Raw genomic sequence first — 19,343 nt, 5'->3', positions numbered from 1 at the left:
AAGCACTCCCTTTATAATGAAATAAGCTTTAACTAAGCAGTTATAGACTAAATAGGCAAAATTAGCTAAATATAGAAAACAGTTCATTTTCTTTCAAATAGGTATGGAATAACCTCAATGAAAACAAACTAGATTAAATGCTTACTCTGCAAAAATTATCTACATATTGTGAATGTGCATGCATTTTTAAATTGGTTAATACATGATAAAGAAAGGGATTGTTAAACCTACTGAACTAGAAAATGAAGCTTACTGTGCACTATTACTAGGAGAGTAATAGGAATGATTCATTTTGTGAAACCATGCCTCTTTCCTACTACCAAACGCTGGTCACTGTCATGCACATGCATTATAAATATATTTACAACATATTAAGAGATAAAATAAGCTTAACAAACCACATATTTTGTAAACATAGAAAAGAAGTAAATATACTGAGATTTACTAATTATCTCTGAATGGTGAGGTTAGGATATTTTTATTTTCTTCTTTTTGCTTTCCCATATTTTAAAATATTTTGAAAATGTGTATTTATTAAGATAAGATACATTTTGAATTTTTAAAAAATCTTATTTAGAACATAACAGCCTTCTAATTCCCCTCCTGCAGAAAGCTTTCTCACTCATTATTTAGCTCTAGAGATTAACTTACACTACACTATATAAAAGAATTTTTATAACTGGATATATTTGTTTTCTTTTTAACTTATACTGTCTTTGAAATTATAAAGCCGTTGAGGGCAGGAACAATATCCTGACAGCAGTTATTACTACAGGAAAAAATAGCGAATAGGTCAGTGATGTGCCTGCTATAAGGCACATCACTGATTGTTATATAGGTGTCTGTTCTGGAGCCAGTATCTAATTTTTTAATCAATAACTTGAATGATGAAATTAAGAGTAAATTTTCAGAACATGCAAACTAGCAGAAAGTTTTAACACCTGAAAAATATAATAGGATATTTAAAATAAGCTTAAAGTAGCCATGGAAATCAGACTAGATTTTAAGAGCAAGAAATGCACAGCAGATACAAAACCAGAATATGTGCATACAGGCCAAAGACAGAAAAGGGAAAATGCCCAAGTGTAACTGAGCATCAAGGTGCTTTTGATACAGATAATTATGATGCTTTGATATGTAAATAGGCAATCAACAAAGACTTCCTGAAGTCTACTCAGTTATCTTTGATTACCATGTGAGCTATAGGCCCCTTTACCAGAGTGACACATTCAGTATAGACCTTCATTAAAAGAGATAAAAGAATATATCGATAGTTCAGAAGAACTTCATAAATGGATGGCAAAGGCAAAATGATGCCTTGAATGTACTGCGCCCTGTAAGTCTGATACATTTTTGCCTAAATGCAGAGTCTGTTATTGATAGAGCTTCATTAAACTTTGCATTTTTGGTCAAAAATTCCCTACGCTTTCTTGGCTGAGCCAAAGCAGGATCCTAGTCAAGGCATTCCATGACATCTATGATTGAAAAGTGAGGAGGAAGGAAAGAAGGAAGGAAGAAAGAAAGGAACAAAGGGAAGAAGAAAATAAAAAAGAAACATTAGTAGAAGGTAGCTCTGCTTTCTTTAACAGGATGCAGCAACCATTGGAGCAGGGTTCCACAGGCCCCAGTCAAAGCCAGCACAAACTGGTTGCTGCTGAAAATTGACTGTTCATAGACCTTTTCCCTCACTTTAATGCTAAAAATTATGCCCAAGGGTAGAGATTTAATATGCTAATGAGACACAGGACCCATGAAGAAGCATATAATAGTACTAAGTCAGGTACAAGAGAATCTCCACCTCCATGTGCATATGGTCACTCTTTTCCTCCCTAAGCCACTTTAAAACTCTCCTTGAACTCCCCTTGGGGAGCAGCCTGAGGATTTTTCCTTTGTGCTATCTCTCTTGTGTTCAAACATAAGCCCCAAAAGCCTTGCCTGGGACTCCTGTTCAGCCTCTAGCTAATTTATATTGCAAAGAGAGAGCCCTATCGTTGGGCTGGTAATTAAAAGAAGGAAGGAGGGAAGAAAAAGGAAGTTAGGAAGAAAGAGATTTAGAGATGGAACTATATCACTATGGTAAACAGAATAATGGCTTCCTGAAGTTGTCCATGTCCAGTCAGACATATACCCTATGTAAAGTTAGGGTCTGAGAAAGGTTATGTTCAGAAATTAGACAAACTAAGGTGGGGGGGGGAGGGGAGTAACAGCCCATAGAAGTAGATCCCACTGCTTGGTATATATCTAAAGGATGAGAATTCAGCATATTGAAAAGATATCTGCACTCCCATGTTTACTGCAGCACTATTTGCAATAGCAAAGATATGGAATCAACTTAAGTGTCCATCGATGGATGAATGGATAAAGAAATGGTGGTAAAACTGCTGGTGTCTTAGTACAAATGAGCCAGTGTCACCAAAGACCAAAGCCATTTCATTCTTCATTAGTTGTTATATTCTTCAATTAAAAGAAAAATTCCACTTAAGAATGTACTTGCTGAAGAGGAATAAAGCTTGTAATTTTGTTAAACTAACTTTTGAGTACACATTATTTTAATATTTGCTATGATAAAATGGGAAGCATACATACAGCACTTCTGCAGCATACTGAAGTACTATGGTTGTCTTGAGAAAGAACATTTGTGTGATAGTTTGTGTTGCAAGCTGAACTAGCCAATTTTTCATGAGCCACCTTTTACTTCAAAGAACTAACAGACAACCTATGGTTATTCAAACTTTGGTATTTGGCAGACATTACTTTTGAAAATGAACCAAGTAAGCCTGTCATTTCAAAGTAAATAACTGACAGTATTTGTTGCCAAAATAACATATTGCAACAGATTGAATGCAAAAACAACTATGAGAAGCCAGCTGTCTTCTATTAAGCCAGACATTAAAGAGATTTGCAAAGAACATAAAACAATACCACTTTCCTCACTACATTTCTGAAAAGTTAGTCGCTCATAAAAATGTTTGTTAACATGGAATGAGTTTTTTATTGTTATTTTAAATAAATTAATATTTTCAAATTCTGTTTTAATTTCTGACTGGTAAATAGATAGATATTGTCCACATTAACAGAATCTCTTTTGGCTCCTCAATAACTTTCAACAATGTAAAGGGATCACAAGACCAAAATGTTTGAGAACCACTGCTTACAGCAAAAAAGTGAATGAATTAGTACTACATACAACAATGCAGATGAAATTGATTATCATGATGTTGTGCCAAAAAAGACACATAAATTCATGTAATATGATGCCATTTATATGAAGTGCAAAAATGGGTAAAACTAAACCATATTGTTTAGAATGCATAAGTAAATGGTAAAACCACAAAGCAAAGCAAAGCAAAGAAGTGATTTACATAGCATGACTATGGTTATCTTTTTGGGGACACACATGAAGGGGCTTCTTGTTGAATAGCAGTGTTTTATTTTTTGATATATATGGTAGTTAAACTTTTGTAATTATTTTATTTTACATTTACACTTTATCTGCAGTAAATTTCTGAACTAAAAATGTATTTTAGAAATCAGGGAAAACATCATTGCTATAGGAAAGCATAGAAAATAGAAAAACAAAAAATAGAAAATAACACAAAATGTTAATTAAAATAAAGGTGGTATAATTTATCTTGATAACTAAAATAGATTTTAAGGCAAAAAAACATTTTTAGCAATCTAAGGATAGCACATAATAGAAGATTCAATTCACTAAGAAGATATGATCTAGATTCTTATATAGATAATAGGAATGATTCAAAATATCTAAAACAAAAATCAAGAAATTATAAGTAGAAATTAACAAATCTATCCTTATAATGTGTAATTTAACATATCAATGGACAGATCAAGCAGACAAAAACATTAGTAATGACAGAGAAGATTTAAAACACAAAATTAACATGCTTGGTAATGTATACTTGATATATTATAACTCTGTACCCCAAATTGGAGAATACACATTCTTTTCAAATACAGATCATTTATGAAGACTGACATTGTTTTAGTTCTTAAAACAAATCTCAATAAATGTCAAAGAACTGGTATAAAAATTGGTGTATTTTCTGACAGCAATGGTATTAGGGTAATTAAGAATAATCTAGAAAATCCTCTAAGGCATGCCAAAGTCAAATATACTTGACTTCTGTAGTATTTATTTTCTTGACTTTTTTACATTTTCCTTCATCACTCTGCAAAGATGAAATCAAGAGTTGACCATATGAGAAATATGAAAAGAATCAGTGTTATCTGGAACAGAAAAGGCTATAAATTAACAACTGTCTCCATGAATACAGAGTGTGCTCAATCTTACACTGTAGCTGGAAATACTGTGATTAAATATAGGCAGAATCTACCGTAAGAGTGATTAAATTTTGGAACAGGCTACTACAGAGATCACAGAATCCCTACCTCTATAGTAAAAGCCAAGAGGGCCTCTGTCTTTCCTGAAGAAACTTCTTCCTTAAGGTAGAAACTGGCTATTATAAAGCTCAGGTTATATTTAGCTCTGTGATCTGTAATCAAATTAGATACTTGATCACTCCAGTTAATCTACAACTATGATAACTGCCAGTTAATTCAAAACATTATACAAATAGATTTGTATAATATTTACATCAATGATGTATCATATACATTTTTAGGCTGATTTTTTTTCCTAATTTTAAATAAATTTTCCTTGCTTGCTTGTAGTTTTTGAAAATAATCATACCTTATTGAGCAAAATTTTTTCTATTATAGGAAATAAAGTTAGTTTATATAACCAACTAAACTTTTAAGAGAGTTGAAAAATCATGTAATCCATTTAGACTCTGGATAAAAGTGACATCAAGTTATACCATTTTAACATATGCATTTTACATTTGAAAAAAAGCTATCTTCAGTAAAATAATAAAAGAAAACTATATGTTACCACAATAAAATGTAAAATCATAAAGTTACTTTCCTATTAAACATGCATAATATAAATGAAATATACAATTTAAGTCTGCTTCTCAAAACTATTCTCTTAATGTGAGTGACTGCAATTTGTATATGTAGTTTAAACTAGAGTCATGTTGCGATCTATTTCCTTTTAACAATGTTACTGACATACATTTTTAAAAAAACACATAATCATCCTATATGAAAATTATTTATGAGATTAAAGGAAATAAAAACTGTAACAGTAAAATGGCTCAAACAATGACAACATATTAGATTAGAAAAATAATCAGAAAATCATAAGTATTGACATTTATTAAGTTTCATAGGGCATATAATATTATAATCTGTGAGATTTTCATCTTATACATTCTTACAAATCTTTGAAATGATTAATAGGAATCCTTTAAAAATGTTAAGAAAATGATAGAATTTATTTAATGGAAAACAGTAGTAAATTTTGTAGAAAAAATTTAAAGTAACTTGTAAGAAATTAAAACAATTAGTCAGCTTTTGAGTCGCATGGAATTGGCTTGTTTCCCAACCAATTCTTGGTCCATTCCTTATGACTAGGCAAAATATACTGGGTTTACTTTATGCTGAATTAGCCTCCAGTATATGTTTAGATCTAGAACAGTTATTTTTTATAGTTTGGAATTTTGATTAGCCAATGCAGGAGGCAACAAACACACCTACTTTTAGAATTGTACACTACAACTAGAATACTTTCAACAGTATAATATATAATATATGTGTGTGTGTGTGTGTGTATATATACATATATATATATATGTATGTATGTATGTATTTTTTTTGTTTTGAGATACAGTCTCACTCTGTTGCCCGGGCTAGAGTGCCATGGCATCAGCCTAGCTCACAGCAACCTCAAACTCCTGGGCTCATGCAGTCCTTCTGCCTCAGCCTTTCGAGTAGCTGGGACTACAGGTATGTGCCACCATACCCGGCTAATTTTTTCTATATATTGTTAGTTGTCCAATTAATTTCTTTCTGTTTTTAGTAGAGATGGGGTCTCGCTCTTGCTCAGGCTGGTTTCAAACTCCTGACCTTGAGTGATCCTCCTGCCTCGGCTTCCCAGAGTGCTAGGATTACAGGCGTAAGCCACCACGGCCGGCCTCAACAGGATAATATTAAATCAGTCATCCTGAATGCAAGGGCTTCTCAGGTGGAATTTCTATAATTTGAGAGATCCTTGGGGAAATTAAATGAACTACACATGTTTATCTATTCAAACAGGGCAATGGCCTACTCTCAGTTATTTAGTAGCTGAGCTAGCTAACAAGCTCTGACTTTTCAAGGGAAAAAGAAAGAAGAAAGTTCAGCATAAGAAGAAATGTACATTTGGAAGTTTATCTCTAGGAATTCCCAATTTTTTCAGGACAAGAAGAGTCTGAAAATCATAATCTGGAGAAATAACATGATACACTGATACATTAAACATATAGCAAACAGCAGCTTACATTAGATTTTTGTATAGATCAGAGAAAGTAGGCAGGCAATAACAAAATTTTCCAACCATTTTTGGAAAAAATTTATGAGAAATACTGAAAATTAAGAAAAGTCTATCCATTAACATACATTTTTACTAGAACTGAACAAAGACTGTATATCAGATGAATAAATCTAGTTCTTAAAATACCTGTGTTCTACAGGAGCATATAGCCTGAGAATCTGCTCTGTAATTTATATATAACTTCAAATACTGCCAAAAAAGATAAAATTTTGATTATTCTAGCAGATTTACTGGTGGTTACTGTTCACTCACCTTTTCCTTATTTTAATCTAAAGCAAAAAAATATACAATTGCCCCACATATTTTAGCCTTATTATAAAGCTAGAAATAAAATGTAAAATTTTGGCTTGATTGCACCTATTGTATTAAATAAATTCCAAAACATTCTAAATAGCAGATATAGCTTTATATAAAGAAATAACATTATCAAAGTATAACAGGTGAGGACTATATACATAAAGAACATTTAAAGTATTGTACATACACTATTAGTAGGAGAATGGTATCCATAAAGTTGAAGACGCTGACATAGAGCACAAAGGGCCAAATGAAGTGTCATATTTCAGAATGAACCCAAGTATAGCAAAAGAAAAAAAGAAAAAGATGACAAAATAATCAATTAGGAAGGGCAAATCATTATGCTACATTCTATATAGAGCACACACACAATACAAGTGGAATAAATGTTAAAGATGAGTAGCAAAGTTTTAAAATCTCATACAATTAAACATTAAATGAATTTGTGCTCCTTTTAACCATTTTCATTGTAAACTTCTAACAGAACTATCACTTTGAGCTTCTCTTAAGTATGCAGTTTTATTTAGACATGCTTCAGCAATTTTGCACGCCATGGGGGGAAAGTCTAGATGTAGCAGCATGGCAGTGGAAATGGTATGAGAAAGCTGCAATGGAATCCTGTCTGCTATTATCAGTGCTGTAACATTAAGCAAGTTAATATTAACCTCTCTGAAACTGTTTTCTCATCTGCAAAACAGATATAATACTTACCTGGGAGACTGTAATGAAGACTAAATGGGAGTAACATTTATAATGAACATAGCACAGATTAGAACATAGCAAGTGTCCCAAGAAATGTTATGTTCATTTACCCCTTTCCTTCTGAAACACAGTTTTATTTTGGTAAGTATTTTTAAATTTAGTTTTGATTTAATCTGATTTAGGTATGTTAGTATTCAGGTTAAAGTAGCTATGTGGTACTACTAATTAAAGGAGAACTTTAACTATTAGCTAACCCTTTGGAATGTTTAGCTAACTTATTTGAATGTTTATTATACTTTACATCAGGGGTCCTCAAACTTTTTAAACAGTTCACTGTCCCTCAGACCGTTGGAGAGTGCGGTGCACATTCCACAAATGTGCACTGTGGGCCCAGGACGAGTCGGCTGCTAAGCAGGACAGGCAGCGGAGGCAAAAACACCAGGCAGGCCGGATAAATGTCCTCAGCGGGCTGCATGTGGCCTGCAGGCCGTAAGGACGCCTGTTTTACATACTATTAAGTAGCTATGTGTTTTAACCTCCATAACAATCATATGTGGTCATTACTCCTAATACCCCCATAGTACAAATGAGAAAACGGAGGCACACAGAGATTAAGGACATTGTCCAAGGTCACCCAGGTAATGAGTGGCTGGGCTAAAATTTAACCCCCCCAAATCTGGCTCCTGAACCTGTGCTATGCTGTCTCTCTTATGTAAATACATATATTTTCACAATAAGCTAAATTTTAATTGCTTTAAAATTCTACCAAAATATCATAAGAATATGTAGAATCATACTGTCATTTCTATCGCCTGGACACCACCACCTTGCATAGCATATAACTCTATAACTAAAAATCTCAGTTCAGATTTACATTTAAAATGTGACTATTAATAATAGCTTAATGCAAATTATCATTATTGTTAAAAACAGTAATGAATATTTGTAGAGAGCTGTATTGTAGAGGGCTCTTAGTTTAGACGCCATACTGAAGATTATTTCTGAATTGCTTTAAGGAATAGTTCTGATAGCTAAATTATGTAAATGAGATTTCAGAAGCACTAGTTAAATTATATAAGACAAATACCTCTGAAGTACTTGCGGAGATAAATGACTTTCATAAGTATTCCTTTACAAGTTATACTTTACTTTTAAGTTATTTTTACTGTTGTTTAAAACAAGTATCCTTCCCCATATATTTGCTAGTGAGTGCTTCATTGACCCATATGCATATAAAATAATACAATTTAGGGTACATTGGTATCATTTAGATTTCATAATTCAGATAGACTTCCTCTAATTAATCCAAGTTAATGAAGTTTTACTACATCACTATTATGAAATATTTACATTAAATCAATATTCAGTTTCCTTTACCTTGGCTGCAATGAAGCTCAGAGCCAAGTTTTATGCTATCACTATAGATTTTCCCAGTGTGCACTGTCTGTTATTATTTTTCCCTTTCCTCTCTCCCTTGTGTAACTTGCTGGATGTATTTCAGAAAATTTTAATGATTAGAATAGTGTTATATTTTTTACTGGAAGATCCATAAGTCCTCTCTGGAAGTAGTATAAATAAACAAACGAAACAATTAAATTTCTACCCACTGAAATACTATCTACTTTATCACTAAAGTATGTTGATAGATTCACTAACATAATTCAACCTCCTTAAATGATATTTTAACAACTTGCCTATTCAGTCAATTATATTTAGTCAGAGGTAATCTATCAAAATTAAATTAAAATAATTGTTTACTCTTTCAGTATATTATCTACAGGACATAAAATTTAAGAAGGCATTCAATTCTCTAGTCTTCTTTGCTAATAATCTAAACAGTTGCATTTATGGGGTTATTCATATAGCATTTACTAATTACAATTTGAAAACCATGAGACCTGAATTAAATAGAGAACTACTAATGCCCCTTTTAGTACTTGGCTAAATTATAATCAGTTCTTTGATTTTTTTAAGACTGTCTTCCATAAGCTTTGTCAATAGTATACTGGGGGAAGTTCAACAACTACTGATAATTTTATATCATACTCAAATATTCTATGAAGCAGTATAACCCTAATATAATATAACCCTAATAATGTGCTTTTATTCAACTAAACATATATATATACACACACTTCATAAATAAATTGGGATTGAATATGGTACCTATAAGTTATAGATAACCCCTATTAGAATAGACCTAATACATATTCTTATAACAAAGAGAATAATAAAAAATTTTATAAGTCTCCGAAGTTAATTATTTGAATTCCATGTAGAACAATTAAACTACTGCAAAGGGCCACTAATTTGAGAAATGAAACAATTACCATTTACATGGCAACAAAATATACTATGTTTCTGGTACATAAGTACCAGCTGAAGAAATGTGGTACAGTACACAAAAGTGCAGGTTTCATAGATGGTCAGACATGGGTTCAACTCTTTGGCTTTGCAATTTAATAGGTACGTAAGTATGAACAAGATACTTAACCTTTCCAATTTTCAGTTTCCTCATCTATAATTATGGATAAGAGAATTGTTGGATAGATTAAATGAGAAAGTACATGCAAACCATCTAGTGTAGTGTGTGATAGTAAGGTCTCAGTACCTGTCTCTTATTTTTATTATGTAAACCTGGCCTATAGTCAGGCTGAAATGTTTGGGAGAAACAAAAAGAAAACTGGGGGAGGAAGATGGAAGGAAATGTTGCCTAACTGTAACTTCAGAATAAGATGAAAATATTATGCATTCCAGAAGAATCTATAATATATATTTCTAAGAATGCCAAAAAGAAACCCATATTACTTACTTGTATTTCCTTCAACAGTCATATTGTTATAATACCACTAAATTCACTCACATTATAATTAAATCTTTGCAATTCACCTTTAAATTTTCACATGCATAATGATCTGTATTAATCTATTACATGATATACCCTTCAAATCTTACAAATAACAATATGGATGAAAATGATTTGATGGATGTGATTATGGATACAGATATTTAATATCAATATTTGATACAAATATTGATATTGATGCATATGAATACTAAAGCAATTTTTCTACTTAGGAACTTCAGGAAGTTTTCAAGAAAGAGACAGCTCCAAAGTTACAAACTTTAATTACTGAGTTTCCACATGAATAAAATAATTCTCACCTAGAAAATCCACCTGAAACTATTAAGTATTCTTACCAGCAATGCACGCTTTTCTTCATCTCCTTTAGTTTCTCTCTTTTCATTTTTTTTCCTGAATATCTCTTGAAGCTGAGAAGAAATCAATCAAGAATCAAATATCCAACATGAATTTCTGGGCATGTAACTACCATCACGTACTAGGTATTTCTTTCCACAAAGAAAACAATTAGCTTTATCCACCAAGAACATTTAAACTACTATAAATATATTTTCTGATTTCAGTTTCCTAAGAAAATACATCCTTTGGTACTGGTAACCCAAGTGAAGTCAGATGTACTTAATGTTACAGTTCTACTTTATCTCTAAGACATGAAGACATGGAGTCTGAGGCACACACACACATAAAAGGAGATGAGGCACAGGCTCTGCAGTGCAAGTTATCCTGACTGGGTAAGTTGGGCAAGTTCCCCCGATTATCTAAAGCTTGTTTTCCATATCTAGACATGGAGATAACTCCTTACCTTACAGGAATGTTGTGTGTTGTAAATATTACGAGTAATTATTTAGTACATTGCCTATCACATAGTAAGTTTTCAATAAATGTTATCTATTATTACAAATAGTATTATTTTCTCTTTAAAATCCTATGACTTTAATATTAATAAGAAAAGCCTGATCCTACCCTCTGCATCAGTTTCCTGGAGAGTTTATTGCTTTTGTTTGTATAACTTGGACAGCTATCTCAACTCTTTGTTTTATTTTATATAGCAATAGTTTAAAGTCAAATAAAATATATTACCTCCTATGATATATATAATAATAATAATATTTAAAAACATGCCACAAAATACAAATGATTTTGTTATCACATAAAATTATTTCCATACTTTTTTTAGTGAAAAGAACTATTACTAATCACTTTATAAATAGGCAGGAGAATCACAGATTTTATGTTTCTACAAATAACTTGGTCAATTCTGTCCCTTTCTTTCAGGAACTCTTTGCAAACAAATAAAAAAAGTATGATATATAAGGCAGCAGTGCAACAAATGAAAAGAGTAGACCACAGCTATAAAGCAAGGGCACGTTTTGCAAGAGTATAGAGTAGAAACAAATAGGAGTTCTATTTGAATGTTTTTATCTCCCAATTCCACAAAGAGACAATATTCCAAAAGACACTCATATAGGCAACTTCCAATGGACCAAGTCCAAAAAGTTAATCTTTAAGTCAGTGGTAAGGAACTTGGCAGTATTGTCATATATAGAACATTTAGAAAAATAGGCCCATTCTGAAAATTCCTAAAATATAGTTGTACACTATCATGTACAACTACATTAAACTAAACTTGCTCATTGTAGGATGGTAGAAGCCTATCTTTATCTACTGTAACAAAACCGAAAATTTGTAACCAAACGAAATTGTGTAACCAGACGAAAACTCTGACCTCCCCACCATTCCGCAAAGCACCAGAAAGAAGGTTCCAGCTCCAGTAGCTTGGGGCTCAGGGGCTGCACCTGGGCAAGGATTCTGTGGGTGAGAGTTTAAGCTTTTTGGTGAGTCCCAGTCACTAGTCTGCTTGCTTCCCTCTGACTGGATACTAATTAGCTTTTGATGAGGATTTTTATCTCTTTCCTATTATGGAAAAGAATAATGTTATCGATTTCTTCTGTGTTTCAACTTCTGAAATAAATATGAAACTCTTTAAGAGGTTTTCTGAGGGACATTTAATAGCTATGTTACAAAACAAAAGTAGAAAATGAAATGGCTATATATGTGTCAGCTTTCCTCTTTTTACTAGGAGAGTATATAGGTAAAGACAGATTACCTATATACAGGTTCCTATATACTGGAACATAAATGCTGAGGGTACACTTTGTTACTCTATGGAATAAATTAACATTAATTTCTATTTCAGAGAAAAAACAGAATAGGCATATTGCCACAGATACAGATGCAGGATACATGGTTAAAACATGAGAGAAAAATTCTGGAAGTGGGGGCGGGGGAAGGTGTAAGACTTTGTCCAACAGCGCCAACGTTGAACCAGTCAGGTGAGAAAGATCAAAGGACAAATACCTAAGAATTACCATCCTTTGGTCAAATAAAGGAGAAAGGAAAAAGGAAGTGGGGACAAGACTGGAATACCAGGCAGTAGCAAGTGAAAGAAAAAAGGAAAAAGAACAATCATGAATCCTACATTGAGAAGGACGAGAGGTTCCTATGGAAGGAGTTGTGACTGGGTGGCTGTTATGATGAGGACTGAATATTAACTGGCATCTATAAACTCAGAATTGCCTGTTATTCACCCAATAGAAAATATTTGATACATTTCAAACTTCTAGGTAATGTACAAACAGCTGTAAGAATCCTTATACAGGCCAGGCACGGTGGCTCACGCCTGTAATCCTAGCACTCTGGAAGGCCGAGGCGGGCGGATTGCTCTCGGTCAGGAGTTTGAAACCAATCTGAGCAAGAGCGAGACCCCGTCTCTACTATAAATAGAAAGAAATTAATTGGCCAACTAAAAATATATAGAAAAAATTAGCAGGGCATGGTGGCGCATGCCTGTAGTCCCAGCTACTCAGGAGACTGAGGCAGCAGGATTGCTTGAGCCCAGGAGTTTGAGGTTGCTGTGAGCTAGGCTGATGCCATGGCACTCACTCTAGCCTGGGCAACAAAGCGAGACTCCATCTCAAAAAAAAAAAAAAAGAAAAAAAAGAATCCTTATAAAAAAAATCCTTATATACTGAATATAATTTATATTTTATAATGTAAATATTGTTCAAAGTACATGAATACATGCTTTTTTATTAAATGCAAAAGCATAAATTTTTTACTCTTTCCTCTATAGTAGTATTCCCAATAAAGCAAAAAATATAAATAAGCAATACTTAGTTATTGATAAAATACAGCACATAATATACATACCACCAAAAACTCTTTTTTATCCACCATCTCATTGCCATCAGTGTCAAACATGTTGAAAGCTATTCTAAAACCTGCATGTGGCTCTGCCAGAAAAAAACAGAAAGAATATTCATAAAATAATAAAATATATTTTAAAGCACATTAAAGTAACTGTAAACAGTTACTCATATTCTATACAGAAAAACTTTCTTTAACCAAGAAATTAAAAGCAATATGTTATTAATAGTTAAATATAATAAAAGCTATATAAAAGTATACACATTTCTGCTTCATGTATCAGCACACTTAATAATAAAAGGATTGGGCCAGGTGCGGTGGCTCACGCCTATAATCCTAGCACTCTGGGAGGCTAAGGCGGGCGGATTGCTCAAGGTCAGGAGTTTGAAACCAGCCTGAGCAAGAGCGAGACCCCGTCTCTACTATAAATAGAAAGAAATTAATTGGCCAACTAATATATATAGAAAAAATTAGCCGGGTATGGTGGCACATGCCTGTAGTCCCAGCTACTCAGGAGGCTGAGGCAGCAGGATTGCTTAAGCCCAGGAGTTTGAGGTTGCTGTGAGCTAGGCTGATGCCATGGCACTCACTCTAGCCTGGGCAACAAAGTGAGACTCTGTCTCAAAAAAAAAAAAAATAATAATAAAAGGATTGATAATACACTTTAAAAGTACTTCTGTGATACTTGTTGCGCAGCCTGGAAAGAAAAATTTGACTACTTTCCTTCCATAAATAAGGATTTTCTTATCCCAAGTCTGTCTGTTTCTTTAAAAGAAAAAATTTCAGCTCTTTCATCTGAAATATTTTCAGAAAATAAAAATATCAACTCACATCTGAAATATTTTCAGTATGTTCACTTACTTAGAGTAACAGGAAAAATAGTTAAAATATGACACAAGGGACCAGTCCCAATTCTTGAGAAAATTATAACTGAAATGACCTATGAAAATAAATGTCAAGCATAAGAGATTACATATTAGGGTTTAAACTTCTAGAGGCTTCAAAAATAAAAATATAAAAGAGGCTTGAATGTATAATTTCCAATTTCCCCTAAATACAAAGAACAACTGCTTTTCTGAGACAGACTTTCACATACTATGAACTGTTTTAATTTTGTGAACCTTATAATGAGGTTCAATCTCTTTCCTCTTTTCACTTTTAGAGCATAAAAAAGAAAACTTCAACAGAAGAAAACTTGAAAGTGTCCTTCAAAAGGGAATTCAGTGTACATGTCTTTCTCAAAACATTGTACCTTTGAGAGGACTTGCAAAATGTTTAAAAAGGGACCCCTTCATAGGTACACATTCTACCACCATTGTGAAATTTTGAACCTGTAATAGCTGTCTAAAAAAAGAAAAGAAAAGGGAAAAGCTCATTATTTCTTGCATGTAATAATATTTTAGGAATCTAAACTTACTTTCATTACTATTTCTTTCAGAAAGAAATACAAATTTATGCCATCTCTGATAAACAAATTTTAAGCTTTAAAACAATCTTGAAAATAATAATTATTTGAAGGGAAAATACACTTAAAATAATAAAAGGTAAAGAGGAGACATTTATAGACAGGTGACATATATTATGTAGCCCACTTCCTGCCAGCCCTCTTTTCTCAGATTTTTCTTAGTTCGAATCTAAATAACATCCCATAAATTTTCAATTCAAACTCCCCAGAAGCTTCTATAGATGAGTACTGAACTGCAAAGGAAGATTCACAGCAACCAAAGATCCTAACCTTTCTGTAGTATGCAAAAACCACTATATATGTTTTTTCCTACATCCTAAACCATACCCTGTCCCATTTCAACAGGTGGCTTTCCTAACCAGCATTATTCTGATTCTTACCCATCATTCTGCTGGTTTAGGTACTTACAACTTCCAATTTTGCATCCATCATTGTTCTGGCTAACAAGATAACTTTTCAGCAAGTGTTTGAGATGTTCCTTGATGCACTCTGATTCTCATCACAGCAATCCACCATTGACTAGACTTGCATCATTACTATGGCTTTCCAGCCTGGATTAACTGCGGGTAGCCCTATTACTAACTGTATAATACCTGCTGGTCTTTAGCACTAACATTTTAAGTCCATGAGCAAAAACTACAGGTAAGAAGATAATTTTTGAAATACATATGCACTTTTTCCCTCCTCTCCCAATTTACTTTAACACAGTTCAGTGTAACATCATTTACACTAAGTTAAGAATAACACAGCGGTGTGAATTTTCTAATCATAGAACTACAAGGTATTTTAAGTGTTATTTATTTATTTATTTATTTATTTTTTTGAGACAGAGTCTCACTTTGTTGTCCAGGCTAGAGTGAGTGCCGTGGCGTCAGCCTAGCTCACAGCAACCTCAAACTCCTGGGCTCAAGCGATCCTCCTGCCTCAGCCTCCCGAGTAGCTGGGACTACAGGCATGTGCCACCATGCCCGGCTAATTTTTTATATATATATATCAGTTGGCCAATTAATTTCTTTCTATTTATAGTAGAGACGGGGTCTCGCTCTTGCTCAGGCTGGTTTTGAACTCCTGACCTTGAGCAATCCGCCCGCCTCGGCCTCCCAAGAGCTAGGATTACAGGCGTGAGCCACAGCGCCCGGCCTTAAGTGTTATTTCTAATGACAGAGTTTTATCGATATTCTTGTTTCCATACATTACAAATCCCCACAACTGGATGTTCTATTGGCAATATTGGCAATATTCTTTCGTTCATTCCTTTCTTCATTCATTTACCAACTATTTTTTTATAAGGTACCATATACAAGACACTGTTCTTGATACAAAGATGAACAAAAAAGATCAAATCTTTGCCATATGAACCTTGTATTCTAGTGTGGGGAGACAGACAAGAGCATGTATACAAACAATACTTTCAAATGGTTTAAATACTATAAAGAAAATAATATATGGCAAATAAAAAAAGAATAGATGGGAGAAGGGGCTATTTCATGATATTTTAGAGAGGATGGTCAAGTAAGGATTTTTTAAGTCTTTACATTTGAAAGGAAATCTGAATGATGTTTATTATCATGAGGATCTTGAGGAAAAGTTCTGATGGCAAAAGGAATGAACAGAAAGTACAAATCCCTGAGGTGGAAATTCAAGGAACAACAGAAAAGCCAGATGGCTGCAGCACAGTAAACTATAGCACGAAATTTCCTCCATCAAATGCAAAGAAATTTAACTAAAAACCGCAGTACACCCTGCATATACTTCATAAGAACTGCTGCATGTGAGAGGAAGAAAATAACAAAGTTTTAGGATGTGGATGATGGGTATCCTGATAGACTCACTAGTTAAGAGACTCATTCTCTCATATTAGTCTTGTAGAAAGCATGATCTGAATGAGTGCGGTAGGAAACTTATAAATTATGACGCGTCCTGACCTTTGTTGTCTCATGTATATTAAACCACAAGGATTGATACATGATATTAAATTTATAATTTATCAGAATTTTATTACTGTACTACAAACCATAATGGTTATGTTTTTGACTCTTGCTAGGGCTATGCTTAGCATTTTTCTGTGGCATTCAAACATGAATTTTGCCAAACAGCATGGATATACCTAAAGTGATTTTTAATAGTAAGAGAATCTAAGAAAGATCTGTTTTTAAGGTTCTGATTAAAAAATAAACTGTATCCAGAAAAAGATTTAATAAGTATACTTACTTGTTAAAATACATAAAAGAAAAAGATATTCTGTATAAGAAATCACACCTAGAAGGAAAATAATATCAGTTATATTTATAAAATATTACTTTGTCTTCATATTTATCAAAGTAAAATATTCTAATAGCAATAAACACTATGAATAAAGAAGTTACAGTTTTAAAGCAAATGTTAAATACTGTTTTAAATGAGACTAATGATTACTAAAAATTTATAGCAAAAGAAGCAGTAAAATTAATTTTACTTTAATTGTTCTACATGCCTCAGAAACTTATACAAAATTCTCATTAACACTCTCAAATACACTGGCAAAAAAAGTTAAATTATAATCTTTACTTAGAGTTTTAACTTTCAAATTTGTTGCTAGTTTTAATGTAATGTTTTAATGTAATTTAATGTTTTAACATAAATAAAAAGGTCAGAAATGGTTAACACTGTGAAGTGCTTAATTTTACTTTTTAGTAACACTTGAATAAAAACATTTAAACATTCTTGCTTAGGAGTTTGGTTTTTGTGCTGTATTTTAAAAATAAAACTCTATAGTTATTACTTTTTTGCTTTCAAATTATTATTATTATTGACAATGCTTCTATTAAATATACTCTAAGAAGTTTTTATTTTAATTAAATGGTTTATACTTTCTGTCTATTGCATCCCGAGTTCTCTGTAACCTCATACAAAATATTACAAAATATACAATTACAAAATATAAAAGAAGCTTATCTGGAGTAAATAGATATATACATTTTGTTACTTGAATTCTTGCTTTTGGAATATAATACCCCAAACTAGAATTAGTGGTTTAATTGACCTTCCTAGTAGATACTAAAAAAATTGAAATCAGGAATAGATATCTATAATACTTATCTAGATATCAGATAGTTTTGATGTTTGGAAAAGGGTATAAGAAATCGTTAAATATCCAGAGCATGAACTTTAAAACTCCATTTTATCTGATGTTCTTTGAGGCTACCCTCTTTGTTACAAAACAAAGAGAAGAGGAGTCACTATCAGGCAGTTTGTCAGAGACCTGAAGGGAACTACCCAGGAGGCCCTGAAAGGATTCATTCCCTTCCTTTGTTTATACTAGAATATTGTGACCTATAGACAGATAGTTCTGGTTGATTGCCATGAATGTTATGGGAGAAAGATTCTGGAATGGTCAATGTATATAAAGATACAATACTTAGATTCCATAGGGATCCCCCCACCAAAAAAAAGGGGGGGCATAAATGCAGGAGGAAAAAAGAAATGGGATCAGGAAATGGACTTGCTCTCTCTACAATCCTATTTCACTGACTGTAGTTCTAATCGTCCTGGTCGTATACACAAGAGATGTTGGTTGCTATAAAGAATTTTAATAACTGCTATGCATCTTTTTTTTTTTTGAGACAGAGTCTCACTTTGTTGCCCAGGCTAGAGTGAGTGCTGTGGCTTCAGCCTGGCTCACAGCAACCTCAATCTCCGGGGCTCAGCGATCCTACTGCCTCAGCCTCCCGAGTAGCTGGGACTACAGGCATGCGCCACCATGCCCAGCTAATTTTTTGTATATACATTTTTAGTTGGTCAATTAATTTATTTCTATTTTTGGTAGAGACGGGGTCTCGCTCAGGCTGGTTTCGAACTCCTGACCTTGAGCAATCCGCCCGCCTCCGCCTCCCAAAGTGCTAGGATTACAGGCGTGAGCCACCACGCCCGGCTTGCATCTTTTATTTGATAGTTAACTCAAGATTTCCCTCAAGTGAAGGATTACTTTACAGTGGGAGTCCTCATCATGATTATCATAGTAGGCACTTATCTGAAGGACTACATGGTTATTGAGGTGGCTTAATCTACAGGGAAGGAAAATAAAAGTGGAACTCATAATTTAATAAAAATGGTAAAGGAAAAGAAAAAATACTGCTGAAGATGAACTGTAGATTCCTAATGCTTTCCAATTACAAAAATGGAAAACTATAAGACTTTTTAATTTATGGTTACTCAGGATAAAAAAATAAAATTAAAATAAGTGCTAAGCATACAGGAATAGTGTGATTTTTAGAAGCAGAGGATAAGAAAGATGCGAACTAGGTTTCTTTTGAAAATTCAACAAAAAAAAAATTTAAGAGAAGTTCATTAAAAGTGTTACAGTGTTTAATTCCTAT

General features: G+C 33.1%; 1 protein-coding gene across 3 annotated transcripts in view; it reads right to left on the bottom strand.

Moving 5' to 3' along the window:
- The window catches only part of MICU3 (mitochondrial calcium uptake 3), a 91,652-nt gene that overhangs the window by 28,552 nt on the left and 43,757 nt on the right, over nt 1-19,343 (bottom strand). For 2 of the 3 annotated variants that reach the window (XM_075997187.1, XM_075997189.1), the window contains exons 5-8: nt 17,200-17,247; nt 13,527-13,609; nt 10,655-10,726; nt 6,939-6,977 (exon numbers count right to left, since the gene is read on the bottom strand). In XM_075997187.1, the coding sequence (XP_075853302.1) occupies nt 6,939-6,977; nt 10,655-10,726; nt 13,527-13,609; nt 17,200-17,247 (242 nt within the window). The remainder of the gene's footprint in view (nt 1-6,938; nt 6,978-10,654; nt 10,727-13,526; nt 13,610-17,199; nt 17,248-19,343) is intronic. The other variant, XM_075997188.1, reaches the window with a different exon arrangement.

Source organism: Microcebus murinus, chromosome 24 (genome assembly GCF_040939455.1).
Source record: "Microcebus murinus isolate Inina chromosome 24, M.murinus_Inina_mat1.0, whole genome shotgun sequence".
Classification (NCBI taxonomy): Eukaryota; Metazoa; Chordata; class Mammalia; order Primates; family Cheirogaleidae; genus Microcebus; species Microcebus murinus.
This window is presented reverse-complemented; position numbering and strand designations above follow the sequence as displayed.